The sequence below is a fragment of the Miscanthus floridulus genome, chromosome 13 (genome assembly GCF_019320115.1).
Source record: "Miscanthus floridulus cultivar M001 chromosome 13, ASM1932011v1, whole genome shotgun sequence".
NCBI lineage: Eukaryota > Viridiplantae > Streptophyta > Magnoliopsida > Poales > Poaceae > Miscanthus > Miscanthus floridulus.
The window spans coordinates 65,290,349-65,315,306 of record NC_089592.1 but is presented as its reverse complement, the minus strand read 5'-3'; the positions used below and the strand labels follow the sequence as shown (position 1 = coordinate 65,315,306).

At 44.0% G+C, this 24,958-nt stretch overlaps 1 protein-coding gene across 1 annotated transcript; it reads right to left on the bottom strand.

The window, feature by feature from the left end:
• Window positions 1-20,322: 20,322 nt before the first annotated feature.
• LOC136501361 (protein GLUTAMINE DUMPER 3-like) lies at window positions 20,323-21,385 on the bottom strand. The gene has a single exon (XM_066496875.1). It carries the CDS (start codon window positions 21,277-21,279, stop codon window positions 20,758-20,760), a length of 522 nt encoding a protein of 173 aa, XP_066352972.1. The 5' UTR covers window positions 21,280-21,385; the 3' UTR covers window positions 20,323-20,757.
• Between the last annotated feature and the right edge of the window lie 3,573 nt (window positions 21,386-24,958).

Here is a 24,958-nt window from a genome sequence, read left to right as displayed (position 1 = left end):
TAGTATGATAAGTCTCTTACATACTCTCTTTTATGTTTATATTTAGGAATGTTAATATGACGTCTGAACTATTTATATTAAAATTTATGTCCTTCAGTTTCATACTTATCATGTAATTTAGTGTGTGTATATCAAATTACATTTAATTTTATAATTATTACCGAATTGAGAAATGGTTTTACCAAATTATATATGAAAAAATTTGGACGGCATAACCTGAGTTCAAATCCTGAATCCGCCACTGTCTGCTTCTACATCTTCAATTCCCCACAGTACGGACTAAACAGCAATTTTTTTATTTTTTTTTTACGAGCAAACATGTCAGTTTATTATAACATGACGTATAACTTGTTGTGCTGTTACCTCGATCAGTCCGTACAAACGATAATGAGCTACGTATCTTTGTTGAATTTTAATTGGCTTGGCCCCAATCTTATTTTAACTAAATCAAATAAATTCTCAGGCCCTATAATTAGTATTAGATTTCACGGTGACTTACAACCCATCAAAACCGTAGCCTTTCCAAATTTGGTCCCTTTTCTCCCCCCCCCCCCCCCCACCCCACACCCACACACACACCACCAAAACTTTAGATCTGGCTTCACCTTGCGTGGATCTATCGATGCATCGGTCAGTGAGGCTAGTTCGTCACTCGAAGGACATGGAAAAGATGCCGGGCCCATGGTGGTCGAGCTAGGCAACGTGGGGGTGACCCAAGGGTTTCCCCCACTGCAGCTGCTGGCGACCCCAGTCATTACTCCACATGTATAATTACCTCTACCTGCACCTCCCTTGAACCTCATGCAACATCCTGCACTATTGCTTTCTTGGTCGGGGCAGCTCTGATATGACGGCCATCATCCACCGTGTTCCATCCTCCACACTGTGCTACTACTACTTCTACCCACATCCTCGTCGTCGGCTGGAGTAGTGGCCACGTCATCACCAAGGATCCATCCCTTCTGGTCCATCATGGCGAACAAACCCCAATTGGTTCCTCTATGGCCCAGGGCAGGGCGCTTTTGCTGCGCTAGTCGTCTCCCGTCGTCTTCCCTCCCCCGCACAGCGCCTGCTACTTCTTCTGCCCTCGTTTTCGTCAATAGTTGAGGTGGTGGCCTCGCCGTTGCTGCTCCTCTGTGCCTTGACATTTTGGAGAGGGAGCAAGAGGTGGTTGTGCCGTCATTGAATGGATACCCCTCGACCAACATTTAATTAGCAATCCCCAAGAAGGTCATTCTTTAGCAGCGAATGTGGCTGAAGCTCACACTTCTACTATATGATGATGGTTGAGGTCGAGGTGGTTCTTCTGATGGCGTCGACTCCTCCACCTTCGTTTGAGCTGATTCAAGAATCAAAATGGGTGATGCGCCAGTGGCCATTGTTGTTTCTACTTCGAGTAATTCCTCTTTTGCACTCTCATTCCCACTAATGTCAGTTACCTGTCACATGTAGTTCAGCTGGAAATAAAAAAAGGATTTGATGTTTCTTCTTGAGTTGGCGCAGGATATGGGAGAAATCTCTATGATGATAAGCTTCTACTTTTCAATGACCCAATGTTGCTTTTTCTCAGCCTAGAAATGGCAGCCAAGTCTTCTTTGGTAGTTACTCCATGTCTTGCCTCTAAAAGCCCTTCTGATGGCCTGCTTCGTGCCTCTACCTCAATTATCAGATTTGTTGGTTTTCTATCACCTTTGGTCGTCGATGAGATGTCCTCACTAATGCTTTCCATCTTTCCACTGCTGACGGTTGCCATGGTTGGGTCCTCGATCTTTTTGTGGTAGACGGACACACTAGTGTGGCATGAGAAGATACCTCCCAAATGCTTGTGTTGACGGTAGTTAACAACCATTATAAACCGTCAATATAACATGCATAAGGGCATAAATATAATCACCAATGAAGGTCTAAGGGTTTAAACTAACAAATTCTATGAGTTTTGGTGAATCTGTATTTTCTGTAGGGTTTATCTAGAAAACCGTCAAGGTGCACCTACATGTCAGATTTAATCGCGCTTATCCGCAGCGAAACGGACACCAGAAGACTCTAGAAGACTCGAGAGGACTCCACACCGAGGCGAAGCCTGAGTGGCTACCAGGTGGGGCCGGCCGCAGGCTGCCCGACCCTTAGGGCCCACTATCAGCCTTCGCGTCGCAATGTCGGTTCTCCACCGCCTCCTAGGTTGCATCTACGCCGTCCTTTAAGTCGGTTTGATCCAAGGGCTCACGTTGGATGCTCCAGCCTATATATACCAGCCCCTGCCCCCCTGAGGCAACCCCCAGTCATGAAGTCATTTGAGAAGACATAAACCGTAATTATCCTTAGAGCTCCATCAATTCTAGGGCATAGCTAGTTAGGCTAGGTCTAGAGGCAGGCAAGCAGGCTTCACTTGGATTTCCGATCGTGTCAAGAGCGTGGTTTAGTATAATCTTTATACCCCTCTCTTTTGTATCTCCATTACTTTTATATGCTAGCTCCAATTGTTACGACAATATTAATATTCGTCTCATTTATGTTCTTCATTATAATATTCATTGTCTACTTTGATTATATGCTTAGTATAGTTGGATTATCATCATGTTCATGCATAAGTTCGTATAGCGCTCACTCGAAGGATCCATGGGTGGGTGGTTAGCATTGTGTAAGCGTGGTGCTTATACATTGTTTACCTACGGATACACCCTATATTCTGGGTCATATGGTAGATCACGGATGTAACACTCCCGTTGAGTCCTTTGTAGTCCACTCTCCGAATATAGGAGCACGTAGGGTCCGGTTACGAAGGAAAAACAAGCTCTATTCTTAATCTTCCTTAGTAATGAAAGCATCTAGGCCCCTAGTTGGGTTTCAGTAATTAATGGCAATACGTGACTACTGTGACTAACGTGTGTTTTGCAGAAACAATTGAGTTAGGTCATGGTAATGGAGATCGATTGGGCAATCATGGTTGTTATGCCCCTACGATGGAAATCATTTTGGTTTTCAAAGGATAGACGACAAGGTTAAGGATGGACTAGTTCTAAGTGTCGATTAGAGTTGGAGAGACACTTAGAGTAGTTTAGGAGTTTGTTTTTCTTTTGGTCATACTATTAAGGGGGTATGAACGGGTAGCTTGACCTAGGTGAGTCTAGTGAGTTACGTGTGGTGCACACTTGTCAAAACTAGCACTAGGTAGCTCCACAACAGCCCTTTGATCCAATGGAGCAAACTTCATTCACATATGTTCAAGAGTTGGAAGTGAATGGAGGGTCAAATACTGACCGGACACTGGCTCCGATGTGACCGAACGCTGGCTCAGGGTCCGGTCAGTTCATTTGACCAAGGTGAAAGTGTCTAGAAGTGATCGGACGCTGCGAGGTCATGCCACCGGACGCTGAGGGCCAGCATCCGATCGACTCCAGTAAGGTTTTAGAGAGGGAAAATCGTGACCGGATGCACTGTAAACACTGGAGTTAAGGGTATACTGACCGGAGCATCCGGTCAACATGACCGGAGCGTCCGGTCACCCCGCAGAGACACATAACGGTTTGTTTTTCAGCCGGTGTTATAAATACAACCTCTGCTCGTGTGTGGGGGTACTTTTGCTTATTCCAATAGCTGAGAAACACCTTAGAGAGTGCCAAGAAGAGCAAGGTCCTAGTGAGGTGATTGAGATTTGAGAATCTAAAGAGAGACCTCATTAGTGAAGATCAAGAGTAGCAAAGTGTGCATCCACCTTCTCATTAGGCTTGTCGTGGTCAAGTGAGAGTTCGTGCTTATTACTCTTGGTGATCGCCATCACCTAGACGGTTTGGTGATGATTGGGAGTTCGGTGATCACCCGGTGGAGCTTGTGGGTGACCCAACTCAAGTTGTGAGCGGTTGTGGGTGATTCACTGCGACGGAGTGTCGAAGAATCAACCCGTAGAGAGCACTTGATCCTTGCACGGATCAAGGGTGAGCTACACCCTTGCGCGAGTGCTCCAACGAGGACTAGTGGGGAGTGGCGACTCTTCAATACCTCGGCAAAACATCGCCGCGTTCTTTCCTCTCTATTTACTTTGAGCATTTACTTTGTGCAATTCAATTCATGTCTTTACATTCTTAGAATTGCCATGCTAGAGTAGGATTAGAACTTAGGTTGCAAGTCTTTTGTGCGGTAGAATAATTAGAAACACCTTTTAGGCACAAGGGGTTAATTGGGCTAACCATAGGACTTAATTATTGCGAAGAAATTTAAAATTAGCCCAATTCACCCCCCTCTTGGACATCTTGATCCTTTTAATTAGTATCAGAGCCTCGTGCTCATATTTTTTAGGCTTAACTGCCTAGAGCAAGATGTCTTACGAGGATGGACCTCCTCCTATCTTTGAGGAAGATGACTTTCCTTATTGGAAAATTCGCATGGAGGCGTATCTTAAGGCTCTAGATGTTGGTATACTTAGAGCCGCCTCACAAGGCTTCTCAAAACCTCAGGATGCTACTAACCTACAAGACGATGAGGTGAACTATGAGAAGTGGAGTGCAAAGGCTCGAAACACTATCTTTAGAGGTCTTTGCAAAGATGTGTTTAATCGGGTGAGGAACCACAAAGACGCCCATGCACTATGGTCGGACATTTATACACTCCATGAGGGAACTAAGAGTGAGCGTGAGGAACGCTATCATCTTGTTATGAAAAAGTTCAACTCTTTTGAAATGCTTCCTAAAGAAAGTGCTAATGAAATGTATTCATGTTTGAATGTTCTTGTAGAGGAAGTCAATAGGCTTGGACTTACTCAAATGCAACCATCCGATGTTGTAAGAAAGATCTTGAGTGTCCTCCCCATTGACAAATATGGGCATATTGTGACCGTGCTACACTAAGGTGATCTTTCCGCCGCTACACCGACATAAATCTTGGGGAAGATCAATGCTCATGAGATGTATATGCACATCACACCTCAAGATGGTTCATCCTCTACAAAGAAGAAAGAAAAAGATTTAGCATTCAAGGCTAGCCAAGAGAAGGGCAAAGCAAGACTTGAGTATGAGAGCTCAAGTGAAGATGAAGTTGATGATGAAAGTCTTGCTCTTATGGTGAAGAAGACCGCCAAGATGCTTAAGAAGCTAAACAAGAGTTACATCAAGTTTGATGGCAAGAAGAAGAAGTTCTTCACTAGCTCTAGAAGGAAGTCAATCTCCGAAATGGATTTCTACAATTGTGGAGAACTTGGTCATCTAGCTCACCAATGCACAAAGCCCAAGAAAGACAAGTTCAAGAACAAGAACAAGGGCAAGAGAGATGACTCAAGCAATGAAGATGAAGATGAGAAAAAAAAGAACAAGCCATACAAGAAGAGAGATGGCAAGAAGAAGGACTTCCACAAGAAGAAGAAGAAGAGTGGAAAGGCTTACATCATTGGTGATTGGCTCATAGACATTGATTCATCTAGTGGATCATCCGATGATGAAAGTGACAACGAGAAGGTGGCCACCATTGCTATTGACTCATCATATTCACCGCCACCACCGCCATCATCCTCTACTCACCTATGCCTTATGGCCAAGGGTGAACGCAAGATATCACATGATGATGATAGTAGTGGTGATGATCATGCTCATAATGATGATAGTGATAGTGATAGCGATGATGAATATGAGTCACCTACCTATGATGATCTTGCTAAATTACTAAATAAATACACTAAGATCATTATAAAGACTAGAGCTAAAAATGAAAAGCTTGAGATTAAGAATGATTCTCTTTTAGCTAAATATGAGATAGCCGAAAAGGCTAGTGTTGAGCTTAGAGAAGCAAATGATGCTATGTCATCCAAACTCAAGGAGCTCAAATCTTCTAAGAAAGAGCTCAAAGATAAACATGATAAACTTGAGTGGGTGCACAAAGAGCTCATCACTAGCCATAACAAACTAAAAGATGAATACACTACTCTTAAGGTTAATCATGATACCCTTGTTATTGCTCAAGAATTTTTACCCAATGAGCCACATGATGCCACTAATGATGTTGTTAAGATTGATATAGCTACATCATGTGATGATCTAATTGATGAGAGCATTGAGCAAGGATCTAGTGGCAAAGGCAAGCAAGTAGTTGAGTGCAATGACTATGATGAGTATGTCAAGCTCAAGCATGACAATGAGAAGCTAAAGAAAGAGTTTGAAGAGTTCAAAACCCACAACACCATTGTGCTAGAAACTCTTGATCATGAGGGCAACTTGATTCTTGAGAATGAGAAGCTAAAAGAAGAAAACAAGAAACTCAAGGAAGAAAGAAACAAGGTTGCACTCAAGGAAGATAAAAGTAGTGATGCACTCAAGGAAGAGAACAAAAAGCTCAAGTTGGAAAAAGAGCATCTCAAGATTGGATTGAGCAAGTTCACTAGAGGCAAATATCTTCAAAGTGTGCTCCTAATGAACACCGTCATGAAGATGGATAGAAGTGGCATTGGGTACATAGCAAACAAAGAGAAGAAGGCTAAAGCTCAACAACAACAATCAAAGCCAAAGCCAAAGAGATGCTTTGAGTGTGGACAAGAAGGCCACTTTACTCATGAGTGCCAAACTCCACCACCACAACCCTTGCCCAAGCATGCTAGACCCTTTGCCTTCAATGCTCACTACATGCTTAGAAAGGATTCTAGTGGAAAGATAAAAGTGATGTTCTTAGGACCTCCAAATAAGAATAGGCCTAAGAAAATTTGGGTTGCAAAGTCACTTGTTGAGAAGGTGAAGGGCCCTCAACAAGTTTGGGTTCCTAAAGCTTGATCTCTTGTGTGTAGATGAACTACAATACCGATGGAAGTCATTAGGTTATTGATAGTGGTTGCACACAACATATGACCGGTAATCCTCGTATGTTCACCTCACTAGATGAAGAAGTAGATGGGCAAGAAAGAATCACATTTGGAGATAACTCAAAGGGCAAGGTCAAAGGATTGGGCAAAGTGGCAATATCAAATGATCATTCCATCTCCAATGTGCTATATGTTGCTTCATTGAGTTTCAACTTGTTATCCATTGGACAATTATGTGATCTTGGCTTCCAATGCTTGTTTACCAAGAAGGAGGTTGTTGTATCCAAGAAGGTTGATGATCATGTGATATTCAAAGGATTTAGATACAATAACCTATATCTAGTGGACTTCACCTCCGAAGATGCAAACTTGAAGACATGCCTATTCACTAAAACAACACTTGGGTGGCTATGGCATAGAAGACTTGCTCATGTTGGGATGAGCTCACTCAAGAAGCTTATGAAGAATAATTTGGTGAGAGGGTTGAAGGATGTGAAGTTTGAGAAGGACAAGCTTTGTAGTGCATGTCAAGTCGGTAAGCAAGTTGCAAATACCCATCCAACAAAAGCTTTCATGTCAACCACAAGAGTGCTAGAACTTCTTCACATGGATTTATTTGGACCAACAACATACAAGAGTTTAGGAGGAAATCTATATTGTCTTATGATTGTTGATGATTATTCAAGGTATACATGGGTATTCTTCCTTCATGACAAATCCGAAGTTGCATCTTGCTTCAAGAAGTTTGCCAAGAGAGCACAAAATGAATTTGAAGTGAAGCTCAAGAAGATAAGAAGTGATAATGGGAAAGAGTTTGACAACACAAACATAGAAGCTTATTGTGATGAAGTTGGAATCAAACATGAAGTCTCCGCAACATATACTCCTCAACAAAATAGTGTAGTTGAGAGGAAGAACCGGACATTGATTACCCTTGCAAGAATAATGCTTGATGAGTACAATACCCCCTAAGCTCTATGGATGGAAGCAATCAACACCGCATGCTATGCATCCAACCACCTATTTCTTCAAAAGTTCCTTGGCAAGACACCTTATAAACTGCTCAATGGGAAGAAGCCGGACGTCTCCTTCTTTAGGGTGTTTGGTTGCAAATGCTATATCTACAAGAAGTGGCAACACCTAGGGAAGTTTCAAAGACGTTGTGATATTGGTTTTCTTGTTGGTTACTCATCAAAGTCCAAAGCATATAGAGTATTTAATCATGCCACCGGCTTGGTTGAAGAAACATATGATATGAAATTTGATGAATCTAACGGCTCCCAAGGAGCACATGAAAATCTTGATGATGTAGGTGATGAACCATTAAGGGAGGCTATAAAAAACATTCCAGTTGGAGACATCAAGCCTAAAGATGATGAAGATGATATACACGTGATTGATCCACCTTCTTAATCAAGTATGTCACAAGATGATAAAAAAGATGGGAGAGTAGAAAATGAAGATACTCATGTCTCCCATGAACAAATGGTGGTACAAGCATAAGATGTTGATGCTCCACAACCTCCCTCTCAAGTGGTCAATAGAAGAAATACACCCCTACTTCAAGATCATCCATAAGATCTCATCATAGGGAGTCCATCAAAGGGTGTAATGACTCAATCTCAAAAACTTGCTTCATTTATTGCTCATCACTCTTTTGTCTCTTACTTTGAGCCTACTAAGGTAGAAGAAGCTCTTCAACATCTGGATTGGATAAATGCCATACATGAAGAGTTGAACAACTTCACTCGCAATGAAGTTTGGACTCTTGAAGAGCAGCCAAAAGGTGCAAGAATCATTGGAACAAAGTGGGTATTCCAAAACAAGCAAGATGATCAAGGTGTTGTTGTGAGGAACAATGCAAGACTCGTTGCAAAGGGGTTCTCTCAAGTTGAAGGTTTTGATTTTGGAGAGACCTTTGCCCCGGTTGCAAGATTAGAAGCCATCCGTATCCTCCGTGCATATGCATCACATCATGAAATAAAACTTTATCAAATGGATGTGAAAAGTGCATTCTTAAATAGCTTTATTAATGAACTAGTCTATGTTGATCAACCTCCTGGGTTTAAAGACCCTAGATATCCTAATCATGTTTATAGGTTGTCCAAGGCACTATATGGGCTTAAGCAAGCCCCAAGAGCTTGGTATGAGCGCCTTCGGGACTTCCTCATTGAGAAGGGCTTCATCATTGGGAAGGTCGACACCACACTATTCACCAAGAAGCTTGATGGGCATATCTTCATTTATCAAGTGTATGTTGATGATATTATGTTTGGATCATCAAATGAAGATTCATGCAAATAATTTGGTGAATTGATGTCGAAGGAGTTCGAGATGTCAATGATTGGAGAGCTTACATTCTTTCTTGGTTTTTAAGTCAAGCAAATAAGAGAAGGGATTTTTATCTCTCAAGAGAAATATACCAATATCTTCTCAAGAGATTCAAGATGAATGAATGTAAGCCAATCAAGACTCCAAGACCAACCAATGGACATCTCGACCTAGATGAGGGAGGTAACCCGGTTGATCAAACTCTCTACCGCTCTATGATTGGTAGCTTGTTATATTTGACCGTATCTAGGCCCGACATCATGTTTAGTGTGTGTATGTGTGCTAGGTTTCAAGCTAATCCTAAGGAAACTCATTTAATTGCCGTAAAAAGAATCCTTAGGTATCTTAAGCACACACCAAGCATTGGCCTTTGGTATCCCAAAGGAGCTATATTTGAATTAGTTGGCTATTCCAATTCGGATTATGCCGGTTGCAAAGTTGATAGAAAAAGCACATATGGAGGGTGTCATTTGCTTGGTAGATCACTTGTGTCTTGGTCCTCCAAGAAACAAAATAGTGTGGCTTTGTCCACCACCGAAGCAGAATACATTGCCACGGGTGCTTGTTGTGCACAAATACTTTACATGAAACAAACTTTGCTAGACTATGGTGTAGTTCTAGATAAAGTGTCTCTTTTGTGCGACAATGAAAGTGCGGTAAAACTTGCAAATAATCTAGTTCAACACTCTCGCACCAAGCACATAGATATTCGCCATCACTTTCTAAGAGATCATGTGGCTAAAAATGATATATCACTAGAAGGTGTAAGGACCGAGGATCAATTGGTGGATATCTTTACTAAACCACTAGATGAGGCAACTTTTTGTAGATTGCGGAATGAACTCAATGTGCTTGATTTTAGCAACTTCACTAAAAATTAAGCTTGTGTGGTCCCTTACATTGCATTGTAATATACAACATGTTTAATGCTTTATAATGCATGTAGGGCTTGTCTAACATGGTTAAGATAACCGCTGAAAAGCGTGTGAAGAAGCTTAACCTTGGATCAAACTTGATAAACAACTAGATTTACTTTCAAGTATTGCATATGCATGAATGTTGTTCTGTCGTTTATCTTAAATTGCCCTCTTATTGCCTAATTTCTTAAAAAGAATTATAGCCTAAGGCAAAATATTTTAAAAAACTTGAGGGTTTGAGAGAGGTCACTCACATCAGTCCCAATTGGTATTTATTTAGATCTTAATTAGAGTTGGGACTTGATTGGGAACAGGCAGCGTGAAGGAATTTGAAGATTCGCTGAAGAGGGAGTGACCGGACGCTGCACTAGACTCTGATGTCCAGCATCCGGTCAGTTCACAGGAGGTGAACCTGCTGCCAAAGGAATGACTAGACGCTGAAACAGTATTTTCTAGTGTCCGGTCAGAAGGAGCTTCAGCGTCCGGTCGATCATGAAGACATCAAGGCTAGGTGATCAGACTCTGGCTGTGTCCGGTCGGTGTCCACCGGATGTGTCCGGTCGCGATTCCAGAGGATTTGGACCTCTCTGGAATCGACCGAACGCTGGGTGGTAGCGTCCGGTCGCTACCACCGGAGCATTCGGTTAGTAGAAATCGTGCGGCATCAGATCTTTTTTCTCTGTTTCCTTTTCTGATCCATGTGGGCCACCTTATAATCCACCGCAGCATCACGTGTTTGCCCTAACCCGCATCTACTCTGCGCCAACATCACCATTTTTGCCTCCACCGCCATAGACCCGTGCTCGCCTCTGCCCAGCCGTTGAGCTCGTCGCCGTCACCGCAGCTGCGCCTAATCGCCGGATCCACCCGCACGCCACCGTTTGCCCATGCGCCATCGCTTGCCCACGTGCCACCGCAGCCGCTGTGCCGCCACATCCTCCCATGCCGGCTCCGCATCCGTAGCCTACGCTAGCCGCTCCTCCCCACGTCGCCTTGTCTCCTGGCCGTTGCCACTAGGCTCCCACCAGCAGTAGAGCCGCCACTGAGCCAGCCGTGCTCTCATGCCGCCAAGATCCGCTGCAGTGTCTTCACCCCATGATCAGCGCTGGTAAGGCCCTACCCATGCCCTAGCATCCTCATTGCAACTCGCCCATGACCTAGCCATTCATCGCAGCACTGATTTCACCGGGCCGTCGATTCACCGCCAACCCTAACCCTTGACTTGGTGGTTCCCCACGTGTCGCTTCTCTTTTCTCCTTGAGTCACCGATTTGTCAGGTAGAAAGCCCATCGTATCAACTTCGTATCTCAATTGCTTTCTTCCTAGGGTTTCGCATCTATTAGATACATTGTATTTATTGTATATCCTATCTATTCCATCATGCAGCGAGTCGGTGCCATTAAGATCGTGTGGCAATTGTTAGTTAACTCAGGGCCAAGCTCGCAAGTAAGGATCAAGGCCAAGCCTCAAAAGTGTCAGTGATAGTTGATCTTCAATAGAGGCAGTTGTTTCTTTGTCAGCGATAGTTTTTCCTCAGCTCTTTCAGATGGCTCGCACAAAGAATGTTAGAGGTGGTCCAAGAGATGAGGATCGGAGGCCCTTGCCTCGCCAGCCTATAGATCCTAAAGGCAAGGTGACCAAGAAGCTGGCAGTCAGGAAGCGCAAGTATCTATATGTAGATACAACGAGGGCCGCCGTAGTTGCAGAGGTCGTAGAGCGTGCTAAGAGAGGAGGTGCACGTAGTGGAGTTGTTATTGCAGATCATCTGTCACCAGAAGCACAGGGTAGACTTGAGCATATTGAGTGTCTTCATGATAGTCCACCTAGGTCTGTCATGATGCAAGGACGACGTCTTCCCATTGTGGAGCCTTAGCCTCAGGGAGAGTCACAGCAGGAGCCACAACAGTAGCCTCCACCAGCAGAGCCGATAGAGCAAACTCAGGAGGGCCAGCAAGCCGAGGAGATAGAGCAGGCACCTCATCCATAGCTTCGCTGCTCTGGTCGTACTCGTGCCCCAGTCATGCCAAGGGTTGACACACAATGGAGGGGTTCTCATCCACCGCCCAGACCACATGGTCCGCCTCTAGTGACCCATCTTGACTTGAGGGCCACCACGGCCAAGCAGGTTCAGCAGCTAAGATTTGTTGAGTTTGAGGTATGGTTTCCACTGAGGAGGGATAAGAGAGCTTCAGAGGGCTTCTACACTCCACTGTAGGAGGATTTCTACAATGCCTATCTCAACAGTGGGGTAGTTTTTAGATCTCAGAGGGTGTGCCACATTGACTCTATAGTTGTAGCAGCTGGAGAGCACATTCGCCCCTACCTCACATATCTGCCGGGGCTATCAGGTTTGATTAGACGGACTGGTCTATATGTTCCATCTTGGGTTCGACAGTTCTATGCTTCCCTCTAGATTGACCCGCAGCATAGATATATTCACTTCGTATTCAGAGGAAGAGACTACCGCCTGACAAGCCAGAGGATCAGGGAGATACTGAGACTTTAGGAGCAGTCAGTCAGACTTCATGAGGTGTGCTATGGCCAGACAGCACCCCTAGACATCCTCATGGTGGCAACGTGCCCCTACTGACTTGGTCCATCACTGTTTCAAGGAGCCTTTTGGCGAAGGGTCGAGGAGGAACCCCAGTGACATTAACCTCACTGCTCATGTGCTTGAGGCTATTATGAGGAGGACACTGCTTCCTAGGATGGGATACAGAGAGGGCTTGACACGTATACAGTTGTGGCTGATCAACTCCCTGATGCAGCAGACAGTCTTTGATATTTGGGATCTTATTTTGTCAGAGATGGAGGACACTATAGCTGAGGGCTTCAGAGGACACAGGCAGTTACCTTATGCTCACTGGATCACATGGCTTATCCATAGGGCAGTCATAGTGAGGCCACCAGAGATGCTTGCCGAGTACAGTGGTGCCACCACAGAGTTTTCTGCCTATAACATGACACGGATGATCAGGCATAGTACACCTATAGCACCTAGTCAGCCGCGTCGATGTCCTGAGGTGCCAGAGTCTGTAGCCCAGCAGGATAATATTATTAGGGGCATTGCAGCTACTGAGGAGGAGGAGCTTGCTTAGTAGGAGGGTGTAGTCGTGAGCGACCCCAGTGATAGTTCTGATGATGACTACCAGCCCGTTCCTCGGATGCCTCCACAATGACATGATCATGAGGCCAACAGTTCTAGCTCAGCACCACCTGCCCTGCAGACAGACCCCGCTCTCCTTGCTATACTTGAGCGGATGAGGCAGGACCAGGCACGCTAGGCTCAAGAGACAGCTGCTATGTTTGCACAGTTCTAGACTTGGTAGGATGAGTTCCAGCAGCAGCAACAGGTGATCCAGCAGTAGTAGCTAGCTATTCAGCAGCAGACTTAGGCTCTACAGCAGCAGCAGTAGGCCATGCATCAGCAGCAGATACTCATGCAGCAGCAGCTCCTTAGATTTATGCAGCATGTAGTGACAGCCATTGGGGCTCCACCGCCACAGCCTTCGCCCCAGCTTGGTTAGGCAGCCACTAGTTTGATGACTCCAGCTTAATAGCCCAGTGGGCCTCAGAGTCAGGGACAACCACCAGTGCCGTTTGCTTCTCCTACAGAGTAGGTGTCCCAGTACTTTACTTCGCCAGCACTAGCCCCACAGTTCACACCTTTTCAGATGGGCTTCACACCGGCTAGGACGTCTTCGCTGCTTGTGCCAGAGACCACTGTGTCTAGGAGCCTTGGTGCTTCATTCAGCGAGTTGACAGGGATGCCCACTCCTCCATATCTACATGTCCCAGGTCCTTCTACAGTTGCACCTGTTACCGGGACTACAGAGACGCTTCCTTCCTCAATGACATCATCAGAGCCTACTATAGTCCTACCAGCTCAGTCTACATCAGCTCCAGTTCCTGATCCGACCCAGACTGCTACAGTACCGATTACAGCTATAGAGGGTCAGACTACTCAGAGCTCCAGATCAGATGATGATGCCAACCAGTTTTAGCTTGCTCCTCGTACTTCAGCGCCTGGCTCGTCCGCTACAGCCCCGCCGACTGACCCTTAGGTTTTGGTGTTTGATGCCAAAGGAGGAGAGGGATCGAGTATGATAGATTTAGGGGGAGCGACGTATTTAGGGGGAGCTTAGTTATCTTATTAGCTTATATATTACATTTGGAGTTTTTATGTGTGATACACTATTATGCATTCATCGTGTGTTTACTTTCATGCATTGAACCCTATATATGTGATAGTGATATCTATGTGATCGTGATATATGACATGTGTGCTCTCTACTTTGAATTACTTATATGTCATATCACTTGTGCACTGCTCATTTGCCTTTGCTTCCGCGCTTTACTTCGATGCAAATGAGCTTTATTACTTGTACTCATGCTTATTTCATATCTTTTGAGTACATCATGTTGGCTTGGTTCATATAAGCTTGACTAACACCTTTGTTCTTATTGACAAAAGCTTATATGATCCAAGCATGTTAAAAACCTCATCTCTTTCACATACTCGAGGTAGTATTGTCATCAATCACCAAAAAGGGAGAGATTGAAAACATCTAGGCCCCTAGTTGGGTTTCGGTGATTAATGACAATACATGATTACTGTGACTAACATGTGTTTTGCAGAAACAATTGAGTTAGGTCACGGTAATGGAGATCGATTGGGCAATCATGGTTGTTATGCCCCTACGATGGAAATCGTTTTGGTTTTCAAAGGATGGACGACAAGGTTAAGGATGGACTAGTTCTAAGTATCGATTGGAGTTGGAGAGACACTTAGAGTAGTTTAGGACTTTGTTTTTCTTTTGGCCATACTGTTAAGGGGGGTATGAACGGGTAGCTTGACCTAGGTGAGTCTAGTGAGTTAGGTGTGGTCAAACTTATCAAAACTAGCACTAGGTAGCTCCACAACAGCCCTTTGATCCAATGGAGCAAACTTCATTCACATATGTTCGAGAGTTGGAAGTGAGTGGAGGGTCAAATACTGACTAGACGCTGACTCCGGTGTGACCGGACGCTGGCTTAGGGTCCGGTCAGTTCATTTGACCAAGGTGAAAGCGTCTAGAAGTGACCGGACGCTGCGAGGTCATGCCACCGGACGCTGAGGGCCAGCGTCCGGTCGACTCCAGTAAGGTTCTAGAGAGGAAAAATCATGATCGGACGCGTCCGGTCACACTGTAAACACTGGAGTTCAGGGTATACTGACCGGAGCATCTGGTCAACATGACCGGAGTGTCCGATCACCCCGCAGAGGCACATAACGGTTCATTTTTTAGCCGGTGTTATAAATACAACATCCGCTCGTGTGTGGGGGTACTTTTGCTCATTCGAATAGCTGAGAAACACCTTAGAGAGTGACAAGAAGAGCAAGGTCCTAGTGAGGTGATTGAGATTTGAGAATCCAAAGAGAGACCTCATTAGTGAAGATCAAGAGTAGCAAAGTGTGCATCCACCTTCTCATTAGGCTTGTTGTGGTCAAGTGAGAGTCCGTGCTTGTTACTCTTGGTGATCGCCATCACCTAGACGGCTTGGTGGTGATTGGGAGTTCGGTGATCACCCGGCGGAGCTTGTGGGTGACCCAACTCAAGTTGTGAGCGGTTATGGGTGATTCACCACGACGGAGTGTCGAAGAATCAACCCGTAGAGAGCACTTGATCCTTGCGTGGATCAAGGGGGAGCTACACCCTTGCGCGGGTGCTCCAACGAGGACTAGTGGGGAGTGACGACTCTCCGATACATCGACAAAACATCGCCGCGTTCTTTCTTCTCTATTTACTTTGAGCATTTACTTTGTGCAATTCAATTCATGTCTTTATATTCTTAGAATTGTCATGCTAGAGTAGGATTGGAACTTAGGTTGCAAGTCTTTTGTGCAGTAGAACAATTAGAAACATCTTTTAGGCACAAGGGGTTAATTGGGCTAACCATAGGACTTAATTATTGTGAAGAAATTTAGAATTAGCCCAATTCACCCCCCCCTCTTGGGCATCTTGATCCTTTCAAGTAATATCCTTTATGTGTAGATATGACGATGGTCTTAACAATGACTACTAGGTATAATTACACTAATCAATGTATGCTTTGACTTATAATTAAGAATGACTTAGGAATTATTCCTCTAATATTCTACCTGACCATGCTAATGCCATACAGAGGAGTACTCTGAATGATTTATCATTACCATTGATCAATATTTATCATATATATATATATATATATCTTATCATATGACTTACCCCTGTTATGAGTAGAATATTGGTTATGGTTTACTTCTCCATCAATAGTAAAAGTTATCAATACATGTCCATGCTAGATCTTTCCTGTGATAAAAATATAAATAATGATACATGTAATACTCCCAGGTGAAGTGCTACAATGGTATATTATATGTGCGCTTGCAGATCCTTTTTATTCATATATTTATATATTCTTTCTAGTCACATAAAATGATAAAGAACTGCTTAGTATTATTCTAGTAGTAATGATATGTAGTACCAACAGCATCTCTGGCATCATCACTAGGGATGACAACCTAGTAAAGTAATGTTAGGAGATATATGTTTATAATAGGTGGCTACTAAAATAAATAACAAGTTAATAAATACCAACAACTTGGTAATATATGGTTCTTTTTTTTCTCGATCGGGCCATTCACCCGTTTTTCATTAAGAGGATCAACAGTCAAACGAGATACAAGTGTTCAAGCCGAGGCGGCTAGAGGCCACTTCCTAGTCTTGAACCTCAAATGGAAAAGAGGGATTGTATAGATTTAAACTCAAGGAAAAGGATGGGTCATCTTCCTTGAGTGTTGTAAGGATTGTGCATCGTAACTCTCTTTTCCTCTTAATGAAAAAAGACCATGCATTATTGTAACTTTTTCTTTCTTATTAATGAAAAAATATGCTTATCCACGGTCGTGAAAAAAAGGTGCAAGGTGCAATAAAAGGATTAAGCCCATATGGAAATAGTAAACATTATATTGTATTGGCTTAAATGTGTGGCTACTGTGTGCAACTGTTGTGAGGTTAAGAAAGGTGGAACTCAAGCCCACATACCAACTTGAGCGTTGTGGCAGGGACTTGTGCATTGGTGGCGGTAGTGAAAGTTTTTGCAGCTCCAATGCAACTGCAGCTGAGTCTTGTTATAAAAGGCTACAACTGCTGACCCATGAAGGAAGAGGAGTAAGAGACCAACAAGGTGTGGGAGTGAGAAGAGCGATGGTCTAAGACTACGAGTGACGGATTAAGTGGGGACAAAATAAAAAAGAAAGAAAGAAATTTTCGCTCTTTATAATATATTATATAGATATAAAAAAACTAAAATATAGACGTACCGACGTGTAAAGAAAACAAGGGCACTACATACAGGCCCGGCCCTGAGGGCGGGCGAGCGGGGCGGCCGCCCTGGGCCCCCCAGCCGGCAGGGGCCCTGCATGTATACGGTGTAGGAGTAGCCGACAAGCCCTGTCCTGTATACGATGTAGGATTAGTATGTTTTTTTTTTCTTGAAACGTGTAGCAGTAGTATCTTGGTGTTTGGCCGAAGTACCAACAAGTAGAGGCAGCTTATATGAGAGGCCACGAGGCCAGGAGCAACATGCGCATCAATTCATGGACATTACTGTATGCCTTGTATGGTATATATGCTTTGAGCTAGTTTTCAGTTACTAAATGTATTTTAAAAATTCCAACAATCTTCCATAAATGTATTTCAAAACAAATGCTTCCTCCGTCCAAGAAAGAATCAAACTATGGGATACGTGCCAATTAAAATGGTTCATATTTGACCAAGTTTCTATTGAATAGTATTCACATTTATGTCTTTAAATCAATTTGTTATGAAAATAAATTTCATAATTGATCTAATGGTATTCATTTGATATTATAAACATTGGCATCTTTTATCTATAAATTGGTCAAACTTAATGAGATACTAAAACATGACACTATACTAGAATTGCATTCTTTCTTGGATGGAGGGAGTACAAGTAATCCCAATAGCAAAGGCCTTACACTAGATAATAATTTGGACGTCAATGATGATAATAACCAGTAGGTGACAAGATAATTTTTTTGGAAGTGTATGGTGCAAGGAGAATATGTAATACATGTTAGGCAGCTGCTCTTAGCTTAGCATCCGAACTAAGGGCCTCAATTTTAAGTCTTGCCTTGGGCCCCCAAAATCTCAGGGCCGGACCTGACTACATACTAGAAACAAAAGAGGTAAATAAAAAAGAAAATACTGAAGAAAATGGAGCGTAACATAGAGGGCGGAAATGAGTGCGGAAATGAGTCATGGCCATGGACGAACGTTCCGGTCGTAGTCGCCTGTGATGCGGCGGCCAAATTACACGGGCGCGTGGTGGCCGTCATGATCGTCTGATAGCTCCATTGAATCGGCCGTGCAGCCTCAGATACAATCGTACCGCAGCGCCCATGCTCTCCAGCTTGTTGGACATCGTTGTTACCAGCCCAAACCATCGTTATCGATCTCGTCGGCTCGCAAGGTTATTATATTAGTGCCCAAATCCTCCTATTAGCTAGCTAGCCCAAAGAAACCTTTTATTTTTATCTGTAAAGAGGCTTTTCCGTTCCGGTGGAAGTTCACAATTTCACATGCAAGTGGCTCTCTCACTTGGATGGAAAGACGATGACTTCATAAAGCATCAGCAGTAGCAGTAGCAGTAGCAGCGCTTGCTTTGCTGCTGGCTAATTGCATTGCTGTTTGGGTGGATCCATCAATCATGCATGCACTAACGCCCGCGTATCTCTTTAGCCTTGTTCCCAGACATCGCCAACCACTAGGCGTCCGGATCGCCAAATTGAAGGGAAAAAGGCCTGGCCACACCGGCATAGGGCGTCATCGTCCTCGATCGGTCCTCCATCCTCCTTGAGCTCGCGGAGCACCTGACGACCATGCACCGTGCTTGACATGGAGAGCCACCGCGGCAAGCCGGCCTGCAACTTCCGTCACCTACTGCGCTCTGCGGATGGTAAAATGGCGCGGCTGCAGTCACTGTTATCAGCGAGTATGGAGAGCAACCACTCTCTGGGGTTTTGAACTTGTGATGTCGTAAGCGAAGCTGCTGCAGCATAGTAGAGCAAGCGATCAGTGTGTAAGCTCATGTCTAAAGTACTAGCAGAATTCATGCTTATCCATGAGGACGTATATGTGTTGGAAGCACCATGGCGACTTGACGAGCTGTGTGCTTCAAGAGCATCGATCGAGTTGGCTCTTTCAAGTGCCAACCACTCCACTATGGATACTGCATGATTAATATATTTGATGGAGTGTTAACACTTGTAGACACGTCATACTGCCGTCCCGTCAAGTCGTTAGTGACTTGGTGGGCTTTGCATCAACACTCTCTTAATGCTTAAGCTAAGGTTGCATTGGACATGGACTACTATTAAGACATATGAATAAAAAAATAACAATCATGATACCAAATTTGCAGTTTAAAAACATTTCACTGATAGATGGGCTCAGCAAATGAAAAATTACGACAATCCTGATGAAGGGCCTGTTAATTTTAGGCTTATACATCAATTTCTTATTTGTTTCCCTTAGATGAACATTTGTTTGTAATAATGATCATAGGTTGTATTCATCGAAGGACGCAGAAAGCCAAAACCTTTCCATTCTCAATAGAAACACAAGGGGAATTAAGCCGTCAGGGAAATTCAGTTTTCCAGCACTTACCGTAACCAGTAGAAAAAAAATTCATGCGGGAGATCTCTTAATAGCTAGTACTAGTAGACCTTTATTGTCCAGAAGCTGTTTTCTTCAGAGGCACAAGGTTACCACTAAAATTTTTTAGTGTTAATCCACACGCCCATGCAACTAGGTAACTCTGAGCGTGAGGTGTGACAAATCCACCATGTCAATATCATGGTGGATATCTCACACATCTCCTTCAAGAATCTGTTCATTACACCCTGTCTACAAATTTTGGCTGGTTGGATATTCTGAAAACAACAGTGCCACAATGAAAACAGCTGCTGAATTCTTCATTTCTTCTCCAAAAAGGAGAATATTTGCACTGTTGCTAGTTGCTGCTGACCTGATCATAATATTCGCAATCATGAGAATTTGCCCATCGACGCACCGCGTCCAGGCGTCCAACCTGAAACAAATCATCCTCATCCACTTCATTTGCTGCTAGCATCTTTGCTAGCTGACGGGCGCTGCATGCAAAGTGTATGCCCTACCTGATTCCCACTCCCACACATACGCACACAACAAACAGCCAGTTGGCCACGGAAGACGAGAAAGAAAGGAAAGAAGAAAAAGAAATATATATTCCCGTTTCCATTCACAAACTGATGAGCAGAAACAAAAAGGGAAGAAGCACAATCTTTTCCCAAGAAACAAAAGCCCTAGCGAAAGATCTGTTACGATATGTCGATATCGATATCGATCATGCTATTAATCCATTCCAATTAATCATAGCAAGAGTTACATGTAACTGATCTGAGAAAAATTACGGTCTCATCAGACCCGTTCTTCAGTTCATCATTTCATTGCAAAAATTGACAACCCCACAAAATTATGCTTGGGTCGGGGTTCTCTTGGAGACGGTTTCCAGCGTCACAAAGCACTGAGCTTCTCTGAGCAAACCAAGACAAAAATGTTCTGCCCTGTTCTGGCCATCATCATCATTCCACTCCACCGATCGAAAACCCAAAACAAACCTAAACTAAAATTCTTCAAAAAGTGAAAATCACACCTCAGGAATGTGGTGCTCCTCTCTCTCTCTCCGGCTCTCACTGTGCTCACCATTCTGTTCGGCATCCTTGATGTTGATGCTGGCCATGGCGACTTCTTGTACCTTCTTGTTGTTCTCCTCCTCGTCGCCCTTGCTGCTGCGGTCTCCGAAGGAGGACGCCCTGCTCGACATGGGCGTGGCCAGGTACGTCGGCTTCACATCCCCGGCCATGATCACCAGTATCTTCTCCTCCCATATCGGCGGCGGCAGGTCCGAGGCCGCTGGCTTGGCGCCGTCGGCGCCGGAGCCATCCTCGTCGCCCCGGCCAGCACCGCCCTCCAGGTACCCGGAGAGCTTCCAGTAGGAGCACGCGAGGATCAGCAGCGCGAAGGCTATGAGCCCCAGCATCGCGGCCAGCCCGCCGAAGAGGTACGGTACCGGCGAGTGCCAGGCAGAATGCGCGGCGGCGCTGCCGGCGACCGTTGGTGCGACCGCCGCCGCCGCCGCCGTCGCATTGAACCCTGCTCCTGGCCTCATTGTTTCTGCTGTCCGGTCCTCAGCTCGGAGCTTCTTGGCTTATACTAGCTTGTTCTTGAGAGCTTTTGCACCTGCTCTGCTTTGCTGTAATGGTGTGTGAGACTGCAGCGCAACGGGTAGAGGGTTATTTATAAGGAGGGAGAGGGGGGGAAAAGGAGTGAAATTTACCAGTGCTTGGGTGGATTTGCTAAAAGAAAAAAAAACATATAATAGGTTTATGAGGTCACTCAGCCACTTTCAGCAATGTTTATGCTACATGGTTTTAGCTTTTAGGGTGGTAAAATTTCATTAAGGACCTCGTGAAGATATAGCATTTGCTTTTTGGCAACCGTGGGAGTTGGGCACGGGGGTGGCCATGCAAAACGGAAAGGAAACCTATATTATGCTCTATGTTTCTCCATGGGGTCACTTTTTTGCTCCTTTTCTCAAATGTTTTGGGAGTAATCTAGCACTTGAGGGGTATTATTATATTGGACCATTGGGGAAACACTTATCCACAAGAATGATCTTCAGCTTTGTTAAGTTGCTACAGGATAAGGGCATCGTTATGTGTTATATCGCACTAAGAAAAGCATAGAGCACCACCCTTAAATAACAAGGATTTTGATCTTGCTGGGTTAGAACTTGACACAATGATTATCTATAGCAAAATACTTCCTGCTTATCAATATAGTATGTAATAGGTGTATGTTCATGCACAGTAGCGAAGCTAGAGTAAATTGTAGGAGGTGCACTTGCTTTATGGGTTCATAGGCTTGTGTTAGTGAGGATACATATATAATGAAATTTGAGTTGAAACCACTATTTTTTCATATTTTGGGGGTGCATTTGCACCTGCAAACTGCGTAGCTTCGCCCCTGTTCATGCATTGCGATCGCCATTCTCTTTAATTTTGTTTGCATGGCTGATTTTGTTCATTCTCACTTATAACCTGTGAGGAACAAAGGTATTCGCTTGGATATTCTTCAAAGACTGGTTAAGCACGAAGGATAACCTGCTGCACAAGCATATTTTGGAAGATTCAGTTTGCCAACGATGCAGTCACACGGTGGAAGATAGGCAACATGTGTTCTTTGACTGCTCTAAGCTCGAAAATATGGGACTGCATTGCTCTTTCCTCTGTTTCCACCATGGATATTGTAGACATCTGGTCGTTGCCGTCGATACCTGGCTTGGATGCGACAGTTTGGTCTTCTATCCTCTTGGCGATTCTCTGGCGTATCTGGGACGCCCGAAATGGTATTATCTTCAGAAATGAAAGGCACACAGCTGACAATGTGGCGTCTCGTGTTTGCGATGACTTGGATTTGTTAAGTCTTCCATGGTTCCCGGTCTACGCTGATGGCGCTCTTTTCTTCGTGCATGTATTTCGGATTTGTCTATGGGAGATCACTGAATCTTCCTTGTACTAGAACTTCATCCTGATTATCAATATAATTCCAGGCGGGGAATCTCTCCCCCTCCGTAGTTTTCTTTCAAAAAAAACTATGAGGAACAAATAATTGTTCTTGTTCTTTCTTAATTATAGTTAAGAATCAAGTCGCATCATGACTGATGACTCCATGAGGGGTTTGATTACTTCTGCAGGTGTTATTAACTAATCTTGAACTTCAGAACTTATCATGCACTATTTCATGGGAAATCTCTCTCTCCCTCCCTTCCCCCCCCCCCCCCCCCCCCCCCCTTCCTTCCTAGCGAAGAACAATGTGAGATTCTGTTCATATTCTACTTAGATTCCTGGATACAATCTTATCCGGATTGAAGGCTAGGGAGCACTTACCAAACACTATAATTACTTTTTTGACGCAGCTCTTGAACCTTTGAAGACTTTGAGGGCCTATAAGACACAAGAAGAAGAAAGGCTGGGACACACATTAGCAACTTGCTCTGCCCTTTATGGACAACTTTTTTTTTTTTGAAAGGACGGCAAAAGCTTTGCCGCAGATTTTATTAGGCGATATAAAGAGAAAAAGAGCAAATACAACTCCCTATTTACACCCAGCGTCCCCTGCTAATCAAAACGGAAACCAGTAAAACGGCAGAAAAAACAACTATACAGGTAAAAAAAACTTAGACTAGGGACACTCCGAAAACAAGAACCCTGGCCCAACTGAAGAAAAGGTCTACTGCTAGTTCGTCGTGTTATGAATTGGAGCCGTCGCCAAAGAAAACTGACTTTTATCATCTTTGCACAAACTTGCGACTTGTCTTGGGCTCAAACTTTTTTGTTGAAAAGTTCGCCTATTCCTCTCTTTCCAGATATTCCACCAAAAATAGATTATGATCCCGTCGAAGCACCGTCTTTGATTTTTGTCAACTTTTCTCCTACATCTTCGCCAGTAATTATGAAGCGACCCGGTTGTGTTTATGGAGCTTAGGTCAGTTAAACTGAACCATATCTTGATCAACTCCCACACTTCCTTAGTGAAAGGGCAATCTTTACACAGGTGCGTTGGTGTCTCTTGATCATTTGTACATAGTTTACAAATGGGGTCATCTGTCCATCCTCGCTTTGTCAAGTTATTTGCGGTCAAATTTTTTTTGTGCATTAGTGTCCATGCGAAGAATCTACATTTCGGTTCCGTCTTGGCCTTCCAAATTGGCATAATTCTGAGCTTGGAAAAGGTCCCCTGGAACTGAATTTCATAAGCGCTTTTTGTTGTGTACTCTCCACTTTCTGTCCAACGCCATCTTATATCGTCTTCCATATTGTTGGTCAACTGCGTATCCTTGATGGCCTCCCAAAGGTCGGCAAATTCAGAGACCTGTGCATGTGAATTCGGAGGATATATGTGGTCAATCCATCTGTTATTTTCTAGAGCCTTCTGCACTGAAATCTTCTTCCTGTGCGTCTTCTGCGATTGTTTTTGCTGAAGCGCCGTTAATCCATGACGAAGTCCAGAACAAAGCTGTTTTTCCATTGCCAATATTTACTACGGTCGATGCGTTGAAAAGCTCATGATCGTTCTTGTCGCATGGGACTTCCAGGTTTGTCCATGCTCTTTCCTTTTATTTCCACTTGAACCATAGCCATCTCAACCTCAAAGCTCTTGTGAATCTCTCTAAATCCATGATACCAATCCCCCCCTTTTCCTTTGGGAGGCAGGTGGTGGGCCAGTTTATAAGTGAATGTCCCCCGGTAACGTTTTCTGGAGTTTCACCTCGCCAAAGAAAACTGCGGCGTAATCTGTCAATCCTTTTGAGCACCCCTTTCTGCGCCTAGAAAACTGTGAAGTGGTAGATTGGAATGGAGGAAAGAACTATTTTTACTAATGTTTCCCTTCCAGAGGTTGACAATAATTTTCCTTTCCATCCCGGCAGCCTGGCTCCATGCATGTTGATCAGATCAATGATGAGCATAGCAACGGGAATGGACGGATTCAACTGTTTTGTCTAACCCTTTTTTTTAACCTTTTCCGAGCCCTTGTTTGCTCTTCTCTATTTCACGTATGCTCAGTTAGTCAATGGGCTCTAGAAGAAAACCGTTTGCACTGGTCCCTGAATCTCTGTTTCCTGAAACGTGCATGGCTGGATTTTTGTTTGTTTTTTTTTTTTTGCAAAGGGAAAGGGAGATTTATATTAAATCTTGGATAGTACATTCACAAATCACACACGAAAAAAATCTGAAATAAAAGATATGTAATATTCTATCCAGATTATTGCATCTTCTTAGTGGCTT